This window comes from Mustela lutreola, chromosome 11 (assembly GCF_030435805.1).
Source record: "Mustela lutreola isolate mMusLut2 chromosome 11, mMusLut2.pri, whole genome shotgun sequence".
Taxonomy (NCBI): domain Eukaryota; kingdom Metazoa; phylum Chordata; class Mammalia; order Carnivora; family Mustelidae; genus Mustela; species Mustela lutreola.
In genome coordinates this window covers 71,172,532-71,198,378 of record NC_081300.1, presented here as the reverse complement: position 1 = coordinate 71,198,378, position 25,847 = coordinate 71,172,532, and the positions used below count along the sequence as shown (strand labels likewise).

Sequence of the window (25,847 nt, the reverse complement as noted above, 5' to 3'; positions counted from 1 at the left end):
CCTAGCTTCAGCAATCAGACAACAAAAAGAAATTAAAGGCATCCAAATCAAGAAGAGGTCAAACTACCACTCTTTGCAGATGATATGATATTTTATGTGGAAAACCCAAAAGACTTCACTTCAAATCTGCTAGAACTTGTATAGAAATTCAGTAGTGTCAGTATATAAAATCAATGCACAGAAATCAGTTGCATTTCTATGCACCAACAATAAGACAGAAGAAAGAGAAATTAAGAAGTCGATCCCATTTACAATTGTACACAAAACCATAAGATACCTAGGAATAAACCTAACCAAAGAGTCAAAGGATCTATACTCAGAAAACTATAAAGTACTCATGAAAGAAATTGAGGAAGACACAAAGAAATGGAAAAATGTTCCATGCTCTGAATTGGAAGAACAAATACTGTGAAAATGTCTATGCCACCTAAAGCAATCTACATGTGTAATGCAATTCCCATCAAAATACCATCAATTTTTTTCAAAGAAATGGAGCAAATAATCCTAAAATTTATATGGATCCAGAAAAGACCCCAAATAGGCAGAGGAATGTTGAAAAAGAAAACCAAAGTTGGTGACATCACAATTCCCGACCTCAAGCTCTATTACAAAGCTGTCATCATCAAGTCAGTATGGAACTAGCACAAAAACAGACACATAGGTCAACGGAACAGAACAGAGAGCCCAGAAATAGACCCTCAACTCTATGGTCAACTAATCTTCAACAAAGCAGGAAAGAATGTCCAATGAAAGAAAGATAGTCTCCTCAACAAATCGTGTTGGGAAAATTGGACAGCTATATGCAGAAAAATGAAACTGGACCATTTCCTTACACCACACACAAAAATAGACTCAAAATGACGACGGACCTCAATGTGAGAAAGGAATCCATTAAAATCCTTAAGGAGAACACGGGCAGCAACCTCTTCCACCTCACCACAGTAGCTTCTTCCTAGAAACATCGCCAAAGGCAAGGCAAGCAAGGGCAAAATGAACTATTGAGATTTCATCAAGATCAAAAGATTTTGCATAGCAAAGGAAACAGTCAACAAAAACAAAAGACAACTGGTAGAATGGGAGAAGATATTTGCAAACGACATATCACATAAAGGGCTAGTATCCAAAATCTATAAAGGACTCAGCAAACTCAACACCCAAAGAACAAATATTCTAATCAAGAAATGGGCAGAGGATATGAACACACATTTCTGCAAAGAAGACATCCAGATGGCCAACAGACCCATGAAAAAGTGGTCCATATCACTAGGCATCAAGGAAAAACAAATCAAAAAACTGAGATACCACCTCACGCCAGTCAGAATGGCTAAAATTAACAAGTCAGGAAACAACAGAAGCTGGCGAGGATGCAGAGAAAAGGAAACCCTCTTATACTGTTGGTGGGAATGCAAGCTGGTGCAGCCACTCTGGAAAACAGCATGGAGGTTCTTCAAAAAGTTGAAAATAGAGCCACCCTATAACCCAGCAATTGCACTACTAGTTATTTACCCTAAAGATACAAATGTAGTGATCCGAAGGGGCACGTGCACATGAACGTTTATAGCAGCAATGTCCACAATAGCCAAACTATGGAAAGAACCTAGATGTCCATCAACAGATGAATGGATAAAGAAGATGTGGTGTATATATACAATGGAATACTATGCAGCCATCAAAAGAAAAGAAATCTTGCCATTTGCAATGGCGTGGATGGAACTAGAGGGTATTGTGCAGAGCGAAATAAGTCAATCGGAGAAAGACAATTATCATATGATCTCCCTGATATGAGGAAGCAGAGAGGTAAAGTGGGGGGTTTGAGGGGTAGGGAAGGAAAAAAATTAAAGAGGGATCAGGAGGGAGATAAACCATAAGAGACTCTTAATCTTAGAAAATAAACTGAGGGTTGCCGGGGGGGAGGGAGGTATGGAGAGAGTGGTTGGGTAATGGACATTGGGGAGGGTATGTGCTATGATTAATGCTGTGAAGTGTGTAAGCCTTATGATTCACAGACCTGTACCCCTGAAACAAATAATACATTACACGTTAATTAAAAAAGAAATACATTAAAAAAAAAGAATTGTTTTGGTTCCATTTTACAGGGTAATTTAATGATTTCTTAAAAAAAAATTACAAAGAAGCACATCATCAAAAGAAATAGGAGTCCAAAAGAGGTACATCATATCTCTCTGATGACTAATGAGATTGGAATATTTTTTCCATATATATTAGCAATATTTATCAAGTTATGGCTAATTATCTACTTAAAGAAGAAATATCATTTACACAAGAACTGATGAAATTATATAGTTGTTTAAGGCATTTAACAAAATGCCTATGGTTGCTATTGCAAATCAGGAAGAGCTATAATAAGTACATAGTCAAGGGGGGAAAAAAAAAGCAAGAAATGTGGTCTAATGTATAATCTTTAAAGATTTTTTTTTCTTTATTTATCTGACAGAGACCACAAGTAGGCAGAGAGGCAGGCAGAGAGAGAGGAGGAAGCAGGCTCCCTGCAGAGCAGAGAGCCTGATGCGGGGCTCGATCCCAGGACCCTGGGATCATGACCTGAGCTGAAGGCAGAGGCTTAACCCACTGAGCCACCCAGGTGCCCCTAATATATAATCTTTAAACAGATTCATTGGGGATGTTATGATCTTCACTTGTATTTCTCTTAAAAATAATCATTGGAATTTTTAAAGAGGAAAGAAGAGGAGTGAATGAATAGAAGTATCTCTGATAAGTCCACAAAGCACCAAATGTTATATTCAACGCAAAAATAATAATAATGTAGAGCTCAAGAACATGAAAAGGAAGTGGTCTTCCTCTCACTTTAAATCTGAATGCCTTTTCTGATAAATGGCTTTGATGAGCAGTAAGCAGGGGAAGGAGGGTTATATACAAATGGGCAAACATACATCCTTATGATTCAGAGGAATTCAGAGGGATTCAGAGGTTAATGGTCAAAAGCTGCTTTTGGAACCATGTAATTCAACACCACAAACACATTTTTTTCATATGTAATTTAAAATCTCATATATCTCTAAATTCTTAGTCCATACCTTTTGCCATCCAATAACATTAAATAAGTTTTATCCTTGCCTCTATAAGAGGCTTGAAAGCATTTTAAAACTCAGGAAGCCCTTATTTCATAAATACTAAAAGTCTAATTTTTATTTTAAAATCAATTATATATATTTTTTTAAATATATTGTTAACATTAACAACTTCTATCGATGGATAATACAAATTACTTTTATTATCATTTGCTCATTTCCAGTCTTCACTCAAAATACCAAAAGCACGGGTCAGTTTTTTTTTTTATGAAGAAAATATAGCTATTACATACCATGTATCTGAGATAAAAAAGATTCTAGATTAACAGTCAAAAACTTGAAACTGCTACAGATCCCTGATATTCCTAAAGACCTCTGAATCATTCCAAATCCCCTGCAAAATTCACTAAGATATGACTGAAAATTTTAGATAACCCTTTTCAGACCCTCAATGGTTCTATAAATACTAGACTAAAAGAATTTATGAGGCAATTAAAATAAATTCTGCCATGCAAATAAACTCTGAAGTCCATTAAGGTCCACCATTATAGGAACAACATTAACCTCACCTGTCTGTGCAAAACCAGAGCAAGGCTTCCAAGTGCTGATGATGGCCACTGGATAGCACACAGGCATTGTAAGGAAGAGGAGGATGGAGGACACTGCATAGCAGGGAGGAGGCAGGGGACACTAGCAGTAATGCAAATGTGTATTGTAAAGAGGTTAACATGAGGTTGCTGGGTAGCCAGTTACGCTCTCCTATGAACTTAAGCAACTCACAGGTGACACATGGTCCACTGTGTGCTTTATCAAGATCACAGATTATCACTCTTTGGGATCACTAGAGCCATTTAAATTTGGATGTTGAATGTTACATCTGGAAATGCCAGGCTCTTTGGTATATTTAGCTCATGTAAAAGTAACCTTATGAAATAAGTTGGAAAAATACCTAATAAAATAACTGCATATGAAAAGATGCAATGAAAGGTTGTTCTTGCATTCATTTAACAGATGCTGCATTAAACTTTAGAAAATATGACTAAGGGGCACCTGGGTGGCTCTGTGGGTTAAGTGTCCAACTCTTGATTTCAGTGCAAGTCATGATCTCGGGGTCGTGAGACTGAGCCTGGTGTTCAGCTCTGCACTCAGTATGGAATCTGCTTAAGATTCTCTCCCTCTCTCTCTGCTCCTCCCCCACTGCATGTGCACACTCTCTCAAAAGAGAGAAAAAAAAGTAAGAAAATATGACTAAGACCGAAAGAAATACATTTTCCTGATTATCATTTTTTTAGTACTATTTATATCAAGGAATACAGGAAATTAGGCTCTTACTAGTTACACCCATCATGTTTTACACTCCCACAATAAACAAACAAGTATTAAACAAATGTGTTCTAGTGTTTCACACCTTCCTGTTTCTGCCTATAATGCTGCATAGGTTTTTCTGTCTGAAACAAAACCTTCTGCAAAGGTGGGAAACCTCTATTTCCCTCAAGATTCCATTCAGGGGCACCTGGGTGGCTCAGTGGGTTAAAGCCTCTGCCTTCAGCTCAGGTCATGACCTCAGGGTCCTGGGATTGAGCCCCGAATTGAGCTCTCTGTTCCACAGGGAGCCTGCTTCCTCTTCTCTCTCTCTGCCTGCCTCTCTGTCTACTGGTGATCTCTGTCAAATAAATAAATAAAATCTTAAAAAAATAAATAAATAAATTCCATTCTCAGTGGTCCCATATTTGTAGTATATACTTTCATTAAAATATTTAGAACAGGGGGCACCTGGGTGGCTCAGTGGGTTAAGCCTCTGCCTTCAGCTCAGATCATGATCTCAGGGTCCTGGGATCGAGCCCCATATTGAGCTCTCTGCTCAGCAGGGAGTCTGCTTCCCCCTCTCTCTCTGCCTGCTGCTCTGCCTACTTGTGATCTCTCTCTCTCTCTCTGTGTCAAATAAATAAATAAAAATCTTTAAAAAAAAAAAAAAACTGAGAACACTGTATTATAATTAGATAGTAATATATGCTTCCCAACTACACCCTGGCAGAAATTTTGCCTTTTTAGGTCATTTTGAAGTATTATATCATTATTCAGGCCATAGTGTAAGTCTAATAACAACTTCCTTTGAATGTAGTCCCAGGAAAAAGCATCTCATACCTAATTCTGTGTTTGTGCCATAGCTGTTTCCAGTAAAGCTCTTTCTCACCACTTGGCTTTGATACGAGGTCATTTCTCACCTCTGGGCTTTACCATACCAAACTATAACCACATTTAGTCAAACATTTAGATCTTTGCTAATTTCCAGTTAGCTCCTATCCATATGTTCCCCTTTCACAAACCTCCTGGATTCGATCAGTTAGGAATGGCTGCTGGCAGCTGTTTGCCATTCAATTTTGCTACCACTAAAGCATGTGAATATTTCATTGTTTAGGCATTGCAGAGACTCTCAGCAAACATTTACTCTGGGTTCTTGGATTAGAAGAACATTTGTGGTAGGCAAAAGGTAAATAATAAACCACAACTCTACTCAACCAGTGACCTAAAAGCCTTTTGACATCTGACTCTATTGTTTACTAAATCATTGTGCGGGATAAACAAAGATCCAACCCTTTGTTTCTACTACAAATTATATTTCAAATACATATTTCTTCAGTTTTTCAGTTTATTTAAAATAAGCTAAAGTAAGTCACAATAGTTCAGTGGCTTGTAAATTAACATAAAAGTATCAAATATGAACTCATCTGTTACAGACTTACTAAATACAGCTGGATGTGTCACTTAATATAAGCTGTCTGGTTTCCTCCAATATAAGCCTATTATACAAATTTCAACTATAATGGAGCAATATCCATGCATCTTCAGTTCTTTGTGACAGAAACAAAAACAAATTCAATATATTCAAAGGCACTTGCTGAATGCCTTGTTATAGTCAGGTGCTGTGCTGGGCACCCAGGAGAAGAGGAGTAAGAACCATCACTGCTCTTTATGGGTTTAAGACGTAGTAGGAGTTAGCGGCATAGACAAGCAATAAGCAATGCACAATTAGCTCACTGAAGACAGAGATAGAGTCTTACTCATCAGCCCCCTTCTTCTGATATGTTGAATGACTGATTCATTATGTTTAACAAACATATGCTGAACGAATGAACTTATCAATCAATTCACTGATCAACTGATCAAACCCCAGTAACTGCCCTAATAAGGATTTAAAACAGTGCAGTGAAAGAAAGAATTAATTCAGCTTGGTGGATCTCAGAGAGCCTCAGAGAGAAGAGGGTGTGAGAGGCCCTGAGGAGTTCAATTTGATAAAACTGAAATGGAATGGGGGACTATGGAGACAGAGTAAGGGAAAATTTTCCTCGCTAACAGAGCCCAGTAGTATTTCCTGTGTTTGTGTCAGAGCTGTTTCCAGTAAAGTCTCACTTGGCCTGGGGTTAGTCAGTTTGTCACTTGGATAGTGACTGTCACCATCTCACTGGCACCAACAGGTGTGTTGCTTCCCTCATCAGAATTCAGTAAGCACTTAGTAAATATTTGCTCAATGAATGAACTAACCTAGGGGGAATAGAGGAAAACAACAGCAAAATCTTCCTTTTGTTCTCTTCAGTACAGCTGAGGACGGTTCCAACAAGACTTCAAATACCAAAGTTTAAAAAAAAAACAAAAAACTGGGGCATCTGGGTGGCTCAGTGGGTTAAAGCCTCTGCCTTCAGCTCAGGTCATGATCCCAGGGTCCTTGGATCGAGCCCCACATTAGGCTCTCTGCTCAGCGGGAAGCCCACTTCCTCCTCTCTCTCTCTCTCTGCCTGTCTCTCCACCTACTTGAGATCTCTGTCTGTCAAATAAATAAAGTCTTAAAAAAAAAAAAAACCTAAGCAAAAACCATTATTAACTAATATAATTAAATATAAAGTCTTACTTACACAGTCAGTTTTCTGAATCCATCTTCATGCAGTTAGTTGGCTGTCCCCAGGAATCTCTAATCTAAAACAGTCACATTCTAACCCCAAAGGGTCTCTACAATTTCCCAGGTGTCTTTCTGATTCCTAAGGCTGCTGTGATGGAAGGGGACCACTGAGTTCTGCACCAAGCAAGAGCTAACTAGAATATTTTGACAAAACTTAGAGCATGCTCCACCCGCTCAGTTCCTGTTCTTATCTAAGCTATTCGGCAAGAGTAGACAGACTCAAGGGCCCTCCTCCTGATCTCCCCCTAATCAAGTTCAGAAATGCCCTTTCATCGAGGAGAGCTCAAAAAGAATACAAACACTCCAGGGGCACCTGGGTGGCTCAGTGGGTTAAGCCTCTGCCTTCGGCTCAGGTCATGATCTCAGGGTCCTGGGATCGAGCCCCACATTGGGCTCTCTGCTCAGTGGGGAGCCTGTTTCCCCTTCTCTCTCTGCCTGCTGCTCTGCCTACTTGTGCCATCTTTCTCTGTGTGTCAAATAAATAAATACATTAAAAAAAAAGAAGAAGAAGAAAAGCACTCCATCAAAAACAAACAAAAAAGTAACCAAACAACTGAACAATTCATAGCTTTACTGGAGACTTAATTACCACAGTTCACACCATCACAGGCAGCATCAAACTTAAGAGATTCTTTCCATACCACCTCAAACTTACCTACCCTTAAAAAATCAGGAAGGAGAAAATGTTTTCCCAGTTGTGAAATTTACTAAAGGAATGAAGCAGCTCTCTTATCTAACTTTACATTGTTAAAAATTTTTAGTCCTTTAATAACAAAGTGAAAGCCTCATAATATTTTTCAGGAAAAAAAGTAGGAAAATGTTTTAAGTACTGTAAAAATTAAATGTGAGAAAAATACTTTGGCACTTAGCAATATTTTCTTATCTCTAGGGAAATGTTAAATCCAGGAACCTGATAAATGGATTTCACTATGTCACATTTTAATAACAGTTTGTAGCCTTTACAAGAATTTTTTAACCTTTCTGCTGCTACCAATATTTTTCTATTACATCCCTATATTTCTATAGCCTTCTCATTTTATTCTTTCTTTTGCCTTTTTTCTTGTTATTTCCTTCTAATTAAGTTCAGCCCATAAGAAAAAAATATTTCCATATTGGTTATGTGTATTAATTCTTTCATCTAACCCAAAAACAAAGATATATTAAGAAACAAAGCAATTCCCGAGACAGTCTCTTTAATAAATAATGCTGGGAAAACTAGACAGCTACATACAAAAGAATGAAACTGGACCACTTTCTAACACCATAAACAAAAATAAACTCAAATAGAATAAAGACCTAAATGTGGGACCTAAAACCATTAAAATCCTAGAAGAGAACACAGGAAGTAATTTCTCTACACTGGTCATTGGAAGAGATTTCTAGACATGTTTCCTAAGGCGAGGGAAACGCAAAATTAAACTATTGGGACTACATCAAAATAAAAAGCTTTTGCACAGCAAAGGAAAACTGTTAACAGAACAATAATGCTACCCATGGAATGGGAGAAGATATTTACAAATATATATCTGACAAGGGGTTAATATCCAAAATACATAAAGAACTTATATAACTCAACACCAAAAAAATAATCAGATTAAAAAATGGGCAGAGGACCTGAATAGACATTTTTCCAAAGGCAGTACTCATTTTATTAAGAATCCAACTGCGAAAACTAATCTAATTGTAAGTGAATACACAGGAAATGCATACTTATCTTCTAGAAGTATTAAAAAGAAATCAAACTATGATATGATAACATGGAAATAATAAATGAAATCAAAATGTGCTGAACCCTTTTAAAATTAGTTTGCTTTTTGGTGCCTGGATGACTCAGTTGGTTAAGCGACTGCCTTGGGCTCAGGTCATGATCCTAGAGTCCCGGGATTGAGTCCTGCATCAGGCTCCCTGATCAGCAGGGAGTCTGCTTCTCCCTCTGACCCTCTCCCTTCTCATGCTCTCTCTCTCAAGTAAATGAATTAAATTAAATTAAAATAAATTAGTTTACTTTTGAAAATCACTGTAATAAAAATGAAAGAATAAGTGTTAAGGAAGTCTTTATTCTAGAAATACACACCAGTTATTAACCTAGACAACTTCCATACATAGTTCAATGCTTAGCTCACCTCACCTCCTCCTCCTCCTTTCTCCAGCTTTTCAATGTTCCCATAGCACCCCATATGTGGTACCGTTGTTATCACATTGTATTACAATAATTTATTTTCTCTTCTGACTTCCTGTCTAGACTGTAAGCTTCTTGAGAATGGGGATCATGTTATATCTGTATCTGTACTCCCAATGTCTAACACTTCATAAATTATTAGAGTGCTTATAGTTAGTAAATTAGTTGGTTCTCTCAAATTCAGTAATTACTAACTTACTGAGCAAACATTCATAAGGATAAACTGAACTATCCCAAATTTTGAGATAACGGAGTTACTATTAAGCATTACTCATTTTTCCTCCTCGTTATGAAATAAATAGTCAGCATCTGACACATAATGGGTCCTCAACAAATGCATATTGAAATAATTATTCAATCAGTTAACCCAAGTTTGACTACAAGCTTAGTTCTTAGTAGAAAGGGTAGGACATTTCAAAATCTAAGAACAACTCGAGTCACTTGTGGCTTTTGCCTCTCTCTAGCTCTGCCTGATCCTACCTACAAGCTTACAAGCTGCTATACTCGAGCATGACTTCTGATTACTAAGTATTGTAACTGACATCGAGGGAGACAGAAATTTTAACACCAAGTCCCCAGTCTCAACTCCATGCAGCCAAAAGAATTCCTGTATAATGTGAAGAAATAGGTGCTAATTGAAAACTCAGAATTGTTTAAGCCACTCTACCAGCTCTGAAAACTGAAACCACTTATTTTTGTAGACAATCTCAGCCTAACAATGAGTTAGCTTTCCATACTTAGTACTTTTGTCACCTGTGGAGACATATGTCCATCATTTCTGTTTCAATCTTCTTTCCAATTAATTATATTCTAGTATAAACCCATTCTTCCCACTCCAATTTTGTCTTAACTACATACAAGTTACCTTTCCAGACAGTATAATTAAATACTTAAAAATAAAAAGTAGTCAGAATGCTGTCTTCTTAAAAATGCCGAGACACAGCATTCCTTTTAAGCCATAGTAATTACCCATCAGCCTAAAGGCCATCTAAATTTTAAAATCTTCAGGGAATAACATGACAGGTGAATGCTCCAAGCACAAGTTAAAGACTCTTTTCACCATCCAAACTATGGCTTCTTTGGGAGTTTATTCTCCTGGTAGAGATGTACTACTATTCTTTCAAAATTTGCTTAGGATGGACTTGTAAGTTCTCTCCAAAAAGAGCTTTGGAATATGATATTTTAAAAGTGAAGGCTGCATTTAACAGAAATTCACACAGAAGCGTGAATTAAAGGGGTAATTTCAGATGCAGTGAAAAGCTGTAATGTCCATTCAAAGTAATGAAGGCACACAGCATTAATCTCCTAAAAAGATTCAAATGCTATGAGTAGAGCAATTCTATTTCTTAGTAGGAACAAATTAAGATGATTTCCCTTACAGAAATTGCCATAATTACAAGTAATTATCTTGTACTCTCTAAATTTACCACCATAGCACATTCTGCAAATATTCCCTTCAAGGACTTTATTTGGAAATACAGGAGAGATTTGTTGCTTTGTGAATTGTGCTACAGACCTCAAACTGATTGTTTAACAGTACTACATAATATGTGTAGTAAAGAGATGACATTCTGAAGTTGGAAGTGCTTGGAATTCCAAATTTATGATATTCCTATCATCAGGTAACTAACACTACTCAAGGGAGTACAAACAAAATGAGAATGGCAAACATTCAAAGATAAAGTTGAGTCAAATGTGGACTTATGCAGAAACAATGAAGAGAATCATTCTGATATGCATAGGGCAATCATGAAAAACATATAAACAGCTGCTGTAGTATTTATAAAAATCCTTGCAGAGTCAAATAAAATCCCATCACTTGCAACCTACTCAGTTTTTCATTTTCCTTTAATAAGAACGTGTGAGAAAAATCAGTTACTCACCAAGCATTAGGAGGAGAATAAGCATGTGAAAACTTAATTTCACCATCTTTGGGGCCAATTACTGTCCGGATTTCAGCTGGCATTTGAAGCTTATCCTCCAGCCAAACTAGGATTCCTCACCATGTTGTAAAAACATGCTCAGAGTTTGTCTTTCCCTCCGTTATTCTCACTGCCTGAAATGGCCTCCTCATCTCCATCTGGGAAAAATCAGCCCACCAAGTCTAGGTGAAATGCCACTCTACCAGGCAGACTCTCTTGGTCTATGAACTTCTATCCCAAACTCCAAATCCTTCCCCTTATTTTACCAACTCAGCTGTGACATCTCTTTTTATGGACTCTCGCTGGTGATTACTAAACACACACCGCTCCACAGTTCAGGTATTTTTGCACTGGCCTCACCCTTCCTTCCACAGCAAATGTATTTTATTTATATCTGCATCTCCAACAGCTTTAGTAAATGCTTAATCACTTAGTTCATTTAAAAGAAATTTGGGCTTTAAAATTATTCTTATCTTTCAAATGATGAGCATATATCACTGGGGCGCCTGGGTGGCTCAGTGGGTTAAGCCTCTGCCTTCAGCTTGCGTCATGATCCCAGGGTCCTGGGATCAAGCCCTGCACTGGGCTCTCTGTGCAGCAGGGAGCCTGCTTCCTACCCCCTCTCTGTCTGTTTTTGCCTATGTGTGATCTCTGTCAAATAAATAGATAAAAATCTTTAAAAAATAAAATAAAATGAAAGTATATATCATTGAAACAATCTCTGAAATGGCTACAGAATCCATTAAGAAATTCTAAACATTTTAAACGCTGAACAACTATCTGGTCCTACTTACCCAAATTTTGTACATTTTTATATCAGTGTTTAAAACTCATTCATGATGAGATTATATAAACTTTGTGCCAATTAATCTTTCCTGATAAGCAATATAAGTGTTGCTTATGTAATAACATAGTCAATGACCTATAACTGAAGATCCTTCCTTCCTTTAACTGGTATCTCTCTTTTTTTTTTTTTAAAGATTTTATTTATTTATATGACAGAGAGAGGCAGAGAGGCAGGTGGGGGGCGGGGGCAGCAGGCTCCCTGCCGATCAGAGAGCCCGATGCTGGGCTCTATCCCAGGACCTTGGGATCATGACCTGAGCCAAAGGCAGAGGCTAAACTCACTGCACCACCCAGGTGCCCCTTGACTGGTATCTCTTTTTTTTTTTTTTTTTTTTTTAAAGATTTTATTTATTTATTTGACAGACAGAGATCACAGGTAGGCAGAGAGGCAGGCAGAGAGAGGAAGGGAAGCAGGCTCCCTGCTGAGCAGAGAGCCCGATTCGGGGCTCGATCCCAGGACCGTGGGATCATGACCTGAGCCGAAGGCAGAGGCTTTAACCCACTGAGCCACCCAGGCGCCCCTTGACTGGTATCTCTTAAAGTTAGAATTTTTCTGTTTAAATTTTTCAGAGATGAAGAAATTGAGTTACTTTCTCCACATTTTTATCCTCTTTTAATCTTCTGTCAGCAGAATAGTCTACAGATTTATAATTTAAATTATATAAATGTATAATTTAAAAATTAGCTTTAGGAATTTTACATTCTTGTTCATTCTTAAGTCTGTACAATGCAATGCAAAGATCTGTTATGTATCCACTTTAAAAAATAAAACAGTTCTGTTCAAATTAACACAGACAATTTACCCACAGTTACACTTATTTACTGAATACACTGGTTTCCATAATAACCCAGTTCTTCTAAATTGTTTGTTTCGTGACCACCATAAAAGGGATAGCATTTATATGGTTCATTAAAATTTCTCAAGAACCATAGCTGTCATCAGAAATAATTAGAACAGAGACAAGTACATCCTGATATGATTTACTTACCAGTGAGGTCTATTTCATATTTGTGTAAACCTACATAGACCATTTACTTTTCTGAGACATTATTTGATCTTTATTGATAATACTCATTAATTTTTCTTCCCTTACTCTTGGTCCTTTTGTATCCACTACTCTGACCTAGAACTGGCCCTCCCTTGAAATTATGAAGTATGTGAAGTTTGTGGCCAATATCCTCTATTTTCACTCTCAACTGTCCTCCTAAATCACAGACTCCTTGTTAGAAGGAGGAGGAGGGTCAATATTCTCCAGACCAAGAAGGCACTTTAAGACCAAAAACCAAAGCAAACCACCCCATAGGTGTAGAAAGAGTTTTATTCAGGGCAACTTACTGACAGGGGGCATCTGGCAGATGGATGATCCAGGTGGTAGACAACCATTCTCTGCCCCAGCCTCCACCGCATTCTCTGCCCTGTTCAGACCTTAAGCCATAGCTTTTATAAAGCTAGGGCACAGAGGTGAAGTCCCAGGGGAGTTATCTCAAGTGGCACATCTATTCACCAGAGGACCTCTACTAGTTGTCTAAAGTGGAGTCTCTGTGTGCCACTTTAAAAGAAGATCTGAACAAGCCTTCCTACATTCCAGTCAAGGCATACATGAACTTCCAGGGGCCTGGAACAGGGAGCAATGAGGCAGGTCATTGCACTGGCAGGAATAAGATGGAGGGCCAAAGATGGAGTCAGTGTTTCAGAACTCCTAGCCCCCTTAATGCTGCTTCTTGGCTACACATGGTCCCCATCAAAGTGACCCCATCCTCCACCACAACGCAGGCCTCTCAGTGACTAAGGAAGGTCCTCGTGACTCAAGAATCTCTCCCTACCAGCTATGACAAGAGGGTATTTATACATATTTCAGGGGAGGAGAACGGAAGCATGGGTGAGCCTGGTGATGGGTAATAAGGAGAACACATTTTGCAACGAGCACTGGATGTTATATGCAAACAATGAATCATGGAACACTACATCAAAAACTAATGAAGTACTGTGTGGTGACTAATGTAACATTTTTTTTTTTAAAGGTCTTTATACCATTCCTGAATGTCTTGCTAAGCAACAGCAAAACTAACAAATTGCAGGATGCATGGGTGGCTTAGTTGGTTAAGCAGCTGCCTTCAGCTCAGGTCATGATCCCAGGGTCCTGGGATCGAGTCCCACATCGGGCTCCTTACTCAGCAGGGAGTCTACTTCTCCCTCTGTCTGCCTCTCCCCCTACTTGTGCTCTCTCTCTGTCTCTCTCTCTCTCTGACAAATAAATTAAAGTATTTTTTAAAAAGCTATTAAACAGCAAACAAATGCTACTATCATATTTGCATTTTACTCTAGCTTTTTAAAGCATGAGCACAAAGGACAATCTTAGGAAAATAAGTCACAGAAGAGGTATCTGAAAGCAAAAGATTTCTTGTGTCTTTGAACTATACCTTCCATGTAAGTGGTTTCTTTTTTTTTTTTCTTACAAACAAGACCAACCCTATTCCAAATTACTAGAGAAGTAGAAGCAATACACTCCAGTAGATATGGTCTCTCCTTGGAATACCCAGATTTAAGCCAGCCTCAGAATAGCTACATGATTCTGAGGGGGCCAGTTTACCCTTCCAGTTGGTGCTCTGCTTCCTAATCTGTAATCTAAGTGCCCCTTAAGGTGCTTTCATTTCTAAAAATGTCTTAGTCTCAGTATCATAAATACTGTCTAGCAAGAGCCTAAGCTAAAGCCAAAGAAGTTGTTTAAAATAAGTAATGTTTGTGTCACTATAAAAATAATATTTGTATCAATTAATATGTAACTAATTAATATTAAAATAAATCCCACATTCTTTGGTCATTTCTTCTCAAAGGCAATCACATACACTCCCTAAGGATATGCAATTCTACCTTCATATGAGCCACTGCTATTAGTTTCTTCTGCCGTAGTCTTTTACTGTGTGTATATATTTGAACAAGCTATTTTTTAAAATACCAAGCCAGATATACCAAAGCAAAGACAGAGACGAGAAAACTATAGTGTTATTTATCAAATTACTCAAATGTTTTCAATTCCTTTGGCCGTGCATCCTCAAATATATCTAACTCTCGGTCATCAACAGCATAATAAATACCTCACTTATCAAAAGGTCACTGATTTAACCACCTCAACTATTTAAAACACAGCCTAAAGCCAAAAAGTCTGAAAACAAAAAACAAAAAACCTCTATGCCAACAAAATAGAAAGCCACGGTTCATACTCTATAAAGTTCACACACTCATAAGAGAAACCTTCATTCACAGTACTTACTTTCATCTTAATCACAGTAAGACTCAGTTAGCTGGGTTTCCTAACCACCACAGACAGGAAACAGATACACACAACAGAACTGCAAGAGGTAGGCACATGACAGCAGCATTACTTTGGGCAACATAGAAAGAAAGAAAAACACTGTACAAAGAAGATATAAAAGTATTTTAAAAGAAACAAAGAGCACTCGGGTAATTCAGTATAGGAGCAAATAATTCTATACTCCTTAAAAGCTTCAGTAGTATTGCTATATTATAGCAAAGTAGAATAATTCATGTCTGTGATTAATATCCTAAGTAACCAAGAGAAGTTTAAATCACACTTAGTACCTTCTGTTTAAGAAGGCAGAAAATGTGTTAACATATTTTAGAAAATTTCACATCAAAAAATGATTGAAATTTAACAATGGCTGGCAGTTAATGAATTAAGTTTGAGTTAACAAGAAATTCACAAGAACACCATAGACAAATTAAATATTACTGTAGTAATTTTTCATGGGAACCGTAGTGACTTTGAAATTAATTCATAATTAATCCCCCAAACACATTTTAGTATTAATTTCAATATTTATCAGCACCATTCCTAACCCCCAAGTATTAATTGAACCATACTAAATTTCCATTTCTTTAGGTAAAAGATGATCAAACATCAGCAATTTCACACAGTTCAACCTAAAATCTTTACCAAAATTAAGTAAAACAAAGTGGTTTGCATTTTATCTATTCTTTCTCAAGCCCACCCTCTATTGGAAAAAAACTATTTATTAAAGTAATGAAGACCCAAAACTCAATCAAAATGAATATGAGTCCACAATCACTCATTATGACATCTTCTCTCTACTCTTCAAAAACAACAATCTTATTTATGCCTGATAATCTCAATTCCACAAACACAACTCCAAAAAGATCTCCTAAGTCTGGGCTTAAACACTATAGTTTTTCACAGATACCACAACTGAGCGTAATCCTGAAATGTGTGCATGTATACTTGCTGTGCTCATTTATAAATGTTAAAAATATAAAATATGCTTAACAACTGATTGTCAGAGAAGTGAAGTAGTGATCCAGATAAATATAATGGACACTCACAGTTTTTAGTTACATAAAACAAGTTGGCATTCGGTCTGTTTTCAGATTCAAAATGTTGTATTTTGATTTTCCTTAAAACAAACACACACATTGGACAAACTAAAATAAAAAATCATTTGTCAATGGAAAAGAAACCCATTATCTAATCTAGTCAGTGTTGGTATGACAATATGGGATACAACAAAGTTATCCCAGAGTGTGCAACCAAGTTTCCTTATGAGTTTCTTCCTTCCTTACCCCCAGCTATTATCTTTCTAGGTTCAAGTGTATGTATATTGCATGTCGAGAGAGTACATACCCAAACACAGTGAGTCCCCACAATGACCTCTAGGCTCCCAATTCTACTTTGACCCTATTCTAAATGTTAACTGCTCTCTAACAGAATTGCCTCAAAATCTGTGCCTCTACAAGTCTCAGTCCCTGACATGATAGAAATCCAAAATATTAAAGCCCACAATTAAATAATGCTAGAAATATGGGTGCATTCATGAATGGACATTTACTTACATAATCAGAAATAAGCTAGAGAAATTTATTTCAGTCCTTTAAAAATCCAAACTGAGGAGCGCCTGGGTGGCTCAGTGGGTTAAGCCTCTGCCTTCGGCTCAGGTCATGATCTCAGGGTCCTGGGGATCGAGCCCCGCATCAGGCTCTCTTCTCAGTGGGGAGACTGTTTCACCCTCTCTCTCTGCCTGCCTCTCTGCCTACTTGTGACCTCTCTCTCTCTGTGTCAAATAGATAAACAAATAAAAATCTTTAAAAAATAAAAAATGGAAGTCCAAACTAAGAGACATCTACCAGCAAAAAGCTGATGGGCAGATTTGACAATTGCCATCAAGCCAATTTCGTGTACATTTTCTAGAATGCTAAATTTATTACAAAGAAGATATAAGCCAAAGGACACAATTTTCTGGTTTTTCTTAAAATATATGCTAAAAGCACAGACTACTCAAAACAATGAAGACAACATTCTAACACAATAAATAACAAAGGACTCAATCAAATGAGAATACTCCTTTTAGCTACAAAAAACAAAAAGGGAAGGGGGCACTAACAAGGAAGTTCAGGACAAAAGATTCATGTAAATCCTGAAAATGTCAGTTAAATGATATAATTTTTATAGCTTTCAAAAACACTACAGGGTTTTAACATATCAATAAAAGCAAATTTTAAAGCTGAGACATACATTGTTATTAATATTTTAATGAATTCACTGTGGAAGCAAAAGCTGACAGAGCCGGCCACGACTTCAGGTTTTTTCTTGCTTCCACAGTGTTTTCCACAGCATGTCATCACTGTAACTGACTGGCAAAATGAAGGTGGCTGCTGGCGCCCTTTTTTGAGGTTGGGCCAATTAAACTGTAGCCTCTCACACCAGCAATGTTTACTGGCTAGCTCCTGAACACTAAAGGTGCCAAATCAGATTTTCTCATTGCTGACTTCCTTTACTTCTTATCAAGTCTATCAACCATTCCCAGCTTCTCGAATGTTCCTGGAAGTAGTTTTCTATAGATGACCATTCCTTACCAATCTTACAGAATCAAAAATATTTCAGGTTAAAGGAAACAAAGATTTACTCCAGGGGTTTTACAACCTTGGTGTTGCTGTACTGATGTGTTACAAATAACTGTTAGTCCCCCCCTTTTTTCTCAATCAAGGGGAAGTTCATATAATACAAAATTAACCATTTTAAACTATACGATACCACTACACTCAGTACATTCACAATATTGTGCAACACTACCTCATCACTTGGACTTTATTTTTAATAGGTGCATAGTTAAGAATACCCCTTTAACAAATCACCCTCACTCATAGTCCATATGGTGTTCTAAGAGGGTGAGAAATGGGTAGAGATAAACTTGCAAGTTGGGCATCTCCAGTAACTGGCAAGTCGAAGAATCTTGCCAACTGGTTGAAGATCATTGACCAGGGGCGCCTCGGTAGCTCAGTGCGTTAAGCCTCTGCCTTCGGCTCAGGTCATGGTCTCAGGGTCCTGGGATCAAGTGCAGCATCAGAGCCTCTGCTCAGCAGGGAGCCTGCTTCCCCCTCTCTCTCTGTCTGCCTCTCTGCCTACTTGTGATCTCTCTCTCTGTGTCAAAAAAAATATTTAAAATCTTAAAAGAAGAAGAAGAAGATCGTTGACCATCTTGTCCAATAAACACATTACATTTTTTCAAAGATTCACTCATTCAATTCCTACTCTGTGCCTATGCCTTCGAAAACTTACACAGGTAGAGACAGACACACTGACAATTATAGTACAGGGCTATGACTGTAGCCCATACAAGTATAGTCAAAGGAGGGTGCGGCCAACTATGCACAGCAATGATAGAAGGATTCACTAAGAAGAAGAAGACTGAGTTAGCTCTTAAGGGTAGGACCAGTGGCAAAAGGAAGGCAAGTTAAGGAGAGGACAAGGAAAAGGTACTCTAGGCCAAGGAAAGAGTAAATGCAAAAGCACAGGCGCCTGGTGAGCCACGGCCAGCTTCACTGTAGGATAGAGTCATACTCACAGGAAAAACCTGGTAAGCACATTTTATGTGTGAGGCACTCCTTGTACACATTTACATTGTATCCTCTAAGCCACACAAAGAGCTAGGTGCCATTCACCTTTCAGTAGAGAGGACATGAGAAGCACAGAGAGGGTAAGTAATGGCTATACAGTTACTAAGCCAGCTGAGCTATAATTCAAACACAGGCAGTCTAGCTGCAGAGCCCATCTCTTCATCACTATACAATCTACACCACATTTTTCTTTTTTCTTCTTCTAATAAAACCAACCACCTAAGGCAAGATCTTTTATGATGGAAACTAGAGTACCCCACAGCACACTGAAGGTGAACAAATGATTGACATGAACAATGAGTGGGCACCACTGCAAATCCCTGTTGGCCTGTGAACAAATGAGGGCACGAATGGCAAGCCATGCTGAAAGATCAGTAAAAGTTAATTTATTTCTTATTCTTTCAAATTAAAAAATACATTAAAACAGACGTTCTCATATTTTCCCCATATCCCAGTCATTTTCTTGCACAGGCCCTAACCCAAGGTGTGCTTACCTACTTTGAAGACCTCTATGAGACAACGGAGAGACACAGCAGGATTTGAAGGAGGTGAATAATGTGAACAGATTGAGGGGAGCGGGTTAACAATTACTCTAAAAGGAGTAAGAAGAAAAAAACAGAGGGGAAAAGGAGGCCAGAAAAAGGAAAATCATTAGGATGCCATTTGCAATAGATCCAGCAAGTGATAATGAGGTGCTAACCTGTAACAGTGGGGAGTCAGATGTGAAAGATTAAATGACATGCCCAAGGACACAAGGCATGGGAAGTGCCAGAACTAAAACCTGGGTCCCTAGGTTGCACTGATCTGGGAATAGTATAGAGAACGGATTTGCAGAAAGACCTTTATCATGAAATTTGTGAGACTTCTCTTTATAATTACTTTTGTCCACAATGTCTGATTATTTTTTTGTCAAATTTTATACTATTAATAGAAGCTGTGGTCCAAAATTAATAGTATCATAATAACTAGCATAGTATAGCATTCAGGCGGATAAGTACATAATTTAGTGAAGTTAAAATTTAGACTTAGCTTTCTAATCCAGAAACAAAATACTGTGCCATAGAGAAAATATAGGGATTTGAAATACACTCTTTTTTTTTAACATTCTTTTTTCAAGACACAAATTTACAGGATGGAATCCTTACAAGTGATCTTCCAAACAAGTTCTTTAAATGAAGCTCCATCAGAGAAGTCACTTAAGAAGCTAGATTCACGTTATATTAATGTGACAAGTATAAGAAGATAAATACATCATATGATTCTCAAATGACATAATTAATGTAGCTTATATGGCATATTCCTATTAATGATCTTTTATTATGTGTGAACAGTAAAATAACATTAGATAAGCAATGAAAAAAATCCAATCAGCAGCAGCTTTGCTCAGGTTTTGACTGCAGTCTTATTTACACAATGTTATCTGATACTAATCCTTGGATTTTAAAGAGCATACTTCAGAATTGTAAACAAACATGTTTCTATGAGATAAGCATTTTAATTACTATCATTTCTGCAAGACAAGATAAAAATAATGTGCTACATGATAGCTTCTTAATGTGTAAACAGGGGAAAGTATATTTTGCCAGGCCAATAAGGTTACATTAATAAAAGGATAGTGACCCTGAATCAGGAGTCTGGTCCATGAATTCTGGTAGTGTGCCTTAACAATGACTGCCATAGACATCTTGTGGAAAGTAGGACTGTCCCCTTCCTAATATTCTCTACAAAAGACCAGAATTCAGTGCCAATATAATCTGGAGCTCTTTAATAATCCACCACAGTATAATATCTATGAGTCAACTGAAATTTTTGAATTTTTTTACATTTAAACTTCTGACTACTTCTTAGAATATGAAAGTCTAAAAATACAAATTTTACAAAGTAATAGTTCTTATTTTACTTTTATACCAAATACTGATTGAGAGGGGTGCTCAGATGGCTGAGTCAGTTGGGGGTCCAACTCTTGATTTTGGCTCAGGTCATGATCTCAGAGTTCTGAGATCAAGCCCCATATAGCGCTTCGTGCTGGCCGTGGAGCCTGCTTAAGATTCCCTCTTTCTCTCTTCTAAAAAAAACTTACTGAGCAACTATATTATCCTTGGCACCAAAAAAACAAAAACAAAAACAAAAAACCATGAAAATGGTTGCTGAACTCAAGGAGCCTGAAGTATAGTTGAGAGATTAGATACATACATAAAGAGATTTTTTTTTAAAAGGTTGCTAACAACCCAAAAGACAGCCTAAAAGAACATAGATTCTAAATGCTCCAAGAATTTAAAGATAGATAAAATGATCATGTTTCTTCAAGAAGGAGAGGGAAAAAGAAAATCTTGGTGCCAGTATCCAGAAATGCAGGAGCAAAACTATGGCAGACCTTATATTTTGAGATCGCCTCAGCAGTCAGGCTTTACCTTTCTTGGATAGATTCCCAAGTACAATGGTGAAAAACATGCATCTTGAGGTAAACAAGGGCTGGTCCAATCCTAGCTCTCTCCCTGCCACACTGTGTGACTCTAGGTAAGTCACATCACCTCTCTAAACCTGTTTCCTTATCTGTAAAATGCAACTGTAACACCTACCACCTCCCTAGATATGAGTTAAATGAATGTATATAGAACAAGCAGAGATGCCTACTAGCATAGCACAGGTGCTTTAAAAATGGTAGCTTTAACAATGCATGATATTAAATGCCATTCTTACCACCATGCGACTACACCCAATCTTACCTTCTAGGGCAATTACAGAGCTCTTGGTGGGAGGATTGGGAAGACTGGGTCCTAAACTCCTCACTAATTCTGAGGTGGAAAGTGATTAATCATGTTGTGGTGGTTTCTTTGCGAAAAAGTTAGGGGACCTTGACTGAATACTTCAGAGTGCACATCTTGAATTTTAGTATTTAGTTTAACTCAGCAAGTAAGCAAAGAGGACTAAGAAGCTGTACCCCAGCTGCATGCTCAGAAACAAAGAAACCTAGAACCCATGGTCATTCTCTTATAGTTAGCCCAGATTTTATAAAAGCCAGCACTGGTGGCTGACAGGACCCCGTGACAGCAAGTTACCAAGCAATCCTAGTCATAAAGCCCAGCTACAGGCAAATGCTACCTGGGGCAGCCAGCATTCTATAGATGTTCGTCCTAGCTTTGTTAAAATCCCATCAATGCAGCATCACTTTTCATCTGTAGTGTAAATGCTTTTTATGAAACAGTTTGGCAAAACACATGGCATGTGACTGTTCCACTACAAATGTGTTAGCAGACCCAGCCAGACCCAGCCAGAAACGATGGCAATGATCCGGTCATGAGCGTATTCTCTCAAGAATAAGAAAATAAACCTAATCTTTGTAAAGACTTACTGGTGCCCGACCGGTTTTGAACACTGAGTATCATCCAAGGAAGCTTCCATTTCCAATGTAGAAGAAGCAAGAATTGTTCTCAAGCCACCACCAAATAATCATACAGTATTTGATGGCTCAGCTTATTTTTTAATCTTCCACGAACTATGAAAAATTCTATCTGGATCTTTATAACATGACAGTTTGGGATTATGAATACAGTGAATAAACACAACCTTCTGGTATAGCAATTTAAGCATCACAGAGTGAGTAAATACTGCAGAGTGAATCCTAACACTTGAAACAGAATCTTCCAGAGTCCAGAAATCCACCTGACTGCCAAGAATAATACTTCCGTGGTTCAAGCAATACCAGTACCCAGAGGGGTTTCCACAGACATAACTACATGAGTTACTGCATATTGGGTAAAATAGAAAAAACAGACATTTATGAATGTATAGTTTGCAGACATCTTAAAAGTACCCATAAATATGCAATTTACAAACCTAGAAGAAAGGGGGGAGCACTTTAGGAATACACAGTATCTATTTAAATTGCTTAATTACACAGTTCCTTCTATGGTTTTCCTTAATGCGACTCCTAATTTTTGCTGGGGATTGGAGCAGGGATCTCTTAACTAAAGCAAATCAAACCAATCTCACCGAAAGAAGCTCTATGATGAGAACAAATATAAAAGGGATTCGGACTTCAGAATGAGGTAAGATATGACTTAGTGTCAGAGATCAAAACTGTATTAATTAGATATCAAAGAAAACCTTTCAATTTAGGCTATCCTAAAGAAAGGTTGTTAGATTCTCTAGCAACAGAGCAAATGCACAATATGTGAGAATCATTCCACACACGATTCCTATTTCAACTCTGATGTAAAACACCGTATCACACATGCCACAAAGAAAGAGTCAGTTTAGCTAGTTCAAGTAAAACACCAGGCAGCTGCTAACGGAGACAGGTCAAGGCTGGGGAGGAGCATAGCACATTCAGTTCGCTGTGTTTTCCTTCAGAAGAATGTCAATAAAAACCATAGCCAAATGAGGTATTTGAAGGGGGGGGTGGGGGGGAGAGTCCTGCTATGCAGTGAACCACTGGGTTCACCTAGCAGCGCCAGTCAGACAAGTTAGCAAAAGGGAGCCCTAGCCAAACCTTCAGCCGCCAACAACTTGAAGAAAGCTGTCTTTCTCCCTGAGCGTCCTGGGGTAGGGACCAGTCCCACATTTAGAAACGTTATTTCTGGGACCAATAGCAATTTATTTTGATAGAACCACTGGATTTTTTTTTTCCTTGAGTTCTCAACAAAGGAGCCATATTAGGAAATAATCTCGCAAAAAGCAATGTGCCTCCTCCCCCTCTTCCCCACGATCGATGCACACACGCCCGTGCACGCGGACACGCACAGACACACACCCGTGCACAATGGCCGGCGCGCGCACTCGCGCCGGCCCACGCGGCTGCCCGGGAGCCCCGCAGGCAGAAGGCCCCGCTCGGCCCCAGGCGCTGGGGCTGGAGGCCCCGAGGCCCGGCTGCCCGGGAACCAGCTGCTGGGCGATTGTGCTGGGGATGCTCGCCCCCCAGCGGGGCCCTTGGGAAGCAGCTGCCAGCGGCTCGCAACCTATTAACCCCTTGGGGAAGTAGGTGCTACAACACCCACCTGCAGGGACACTGGAATGTGTCGGGGTGCAACCCCAAATGGCCCCCCAGAGACAGGGCGCCACCGAGTCCTTGGACTCTGGCAGCACTTGGCTGGGTCCTGCAAAGCTAACCGTGTCGCTGGCTTCATGGGGCTTCTAAAGCACACGGGTGTTCCTGAGCTGTCACCCCTGAGAGTCCAGGCACATGAAGAAGGAAAAACTTAAGAGGGCAGTGGACGCAGACTTGACTTAGTAACTCGTCCCTGAGGGACTGGCGCCAAGTCCCTAAAGGGACAGAGCTGCTTGTCCGGCCAGCCCAGCGAACTACGGAAGGGATGGAGGGACCCGAGGGCAACCGCCCCCAGTCACCCTTCCCTGTGTCGGGCATCAGGACCCCGTCCCCACTCCAGGACACTTACCTTCTTCCGGGGCTGCCATTTCATCATATTTGTACAGCCGATACGTGGAACATCAAGATGCTGGCTGGGGGCTGGGGGCAGATGCAGGGCAGCAGCGACTGCAAGTCATGCTGCCTCCCTCCCACCCCCTAATTCTTTCCCATATTCACTGCGAAGGGAAAATGCCCAGGAGAGTCCAGTCTTTTCGCCTTCAGTTCAATGAAAAGTAACCCCACACCACGAACACACTTCCCACCGGGCTAGGAAGTCCCAGCAGCAACCAGCGTACTCCAGCGAGAGCGAGAGCAGGGCATTTTCCCGCCCCCCCCCCCCCACCGAGCCAGCGCCTGCAAAAGGAGCCTGCGGCAGGGGGTCTCCAAGCCGGCTGCAGAGACCCTCCCTCAGAGAAGAGACTCAGGACGAGAGCTGATGCAGAAACCGAGCCGGGCTCCTGCCATCCAAACCCCTTTTGGCGAATTCTCCTCTTCTCAAAAAAAGATTAGACAAGCAATCAAACCCTCACGCGCAGCCTGGAGCAATTCCCAAAATTCTGGGTGTATTTCTCGTTTGTAAAATTTAGCAAAGAAAATTCCAAAGATCTGTAATCAGAGCTTCTTTACGCTGTTTTTTTTTTTTTTTTTCTTCCTTCTTGGCTAACTTGGGAGAAGGATCTGCCCTTCCCGAAATGCCTACCTTCCCTGAACACTGTAAATAGGAAAACTTGGTTTGTGTGTTTAGATTTTTTTTTTTTTTTTTAATTCCCAAGAACCTTAGTGGGGAAAGGCTGGAAGGAAATCCTGCAAGAACCCAACTCCACAGCTCAGTCTGCACTAATGACTTCCTTCCCTTCAGTGTGAGCACCGCCTGCCCAGCTCCAGCCACACAGAGGAAACGGTTTCTGGGTCTTAGTGCCACGACATCTGCTCCAAAGCAAAAAGTAAGCATACAGTTTGAGAGGCACCTAACAACTCCTAAGGAATCAGAGCCAGGAGAGACCTACAAATTCAGGAAACCATTTCAAAAGATGTATTTGAATTTGAGAGTCACATGAAGAGAAAAAAGGAATTGAAAAGGGACTCCATGGGGCGCCTGGGTGGCTCAGTGGGTTAAGCCTCTGCCTTCAGCTCAGGTCATGATCCCAGAGTCCAGGGATGGAGCCCACATTGGGCTCCCTGCTCAGCGGGGAGCCTGCCCCCCCCCTGCCCCGCCTGCCTCTCTGCCTACTTGTGATCTCTTTCTCTCTGTCAAATAAATAAATAAATTTTTTTTTTAAAAAAGGGACTCCAGACCAAAAGGCTACAAAATCTCAATGTGTGATCTGAAGACAAAAGATTTTAGAAATCTTAAAAGATTTTTGAAAAATTAATCAAGAATAAACTCTGCTTCTCTAAATCTAGCACTAATTTTATTATTATAAACTACTGCTATGGAGATTGTTTAATTCGTCTTCTGTAAAATGATTCCATCTTATTTAAATGATTCCATCTTATTGGAGATACTTCTCCAAACACGAGATACTATGTAATTCCACTATTATTTGTCATCCAACATGTCTATCAACTCCTATCCCACCACGAGGCTATTTTGATAGA

General features: G+C 39.1%; 1 protein-coding gene across 6 annotated transcripts in view; it reads right to left on the bottom strand.

The window, feature by feature from the left end:
• Nucleotides 1–25,847, bottom strand: part of TTC28 (tetratricopeptide repeat domain 28) — a 646,079-nt gene that overhangs the window by 400,836 nt on the left and 219,396 nt on the right. Inside the window, exon 1 of one of the 6 annotated variants that reach the window (XM_059139722.1) lies at nucleotides 24,277–25,434. The exons of 2 other annotated variants lie outside the window; for them this stretch is intronic. In XM_059139722.1, coding sequence (XP_058995705.1) covers nucleotides 24,277–24,303 — 27 coding nt within the window. In that variant the 5' untranslated portion in view covers nucleotides 24,304–25,434. Of the gene's footprint in view, nucleotides 1–6,961; nucleotides 7,701–13,288; nucleotides 13,438–24,276; nucleotides 25,435–25,847 lie in introns of those variants that run through there. 3 more of the 6 variants (XM_059139721.1, XM_059139723.1, XM_059139724.1) reach the window with 3 other exon arrangements.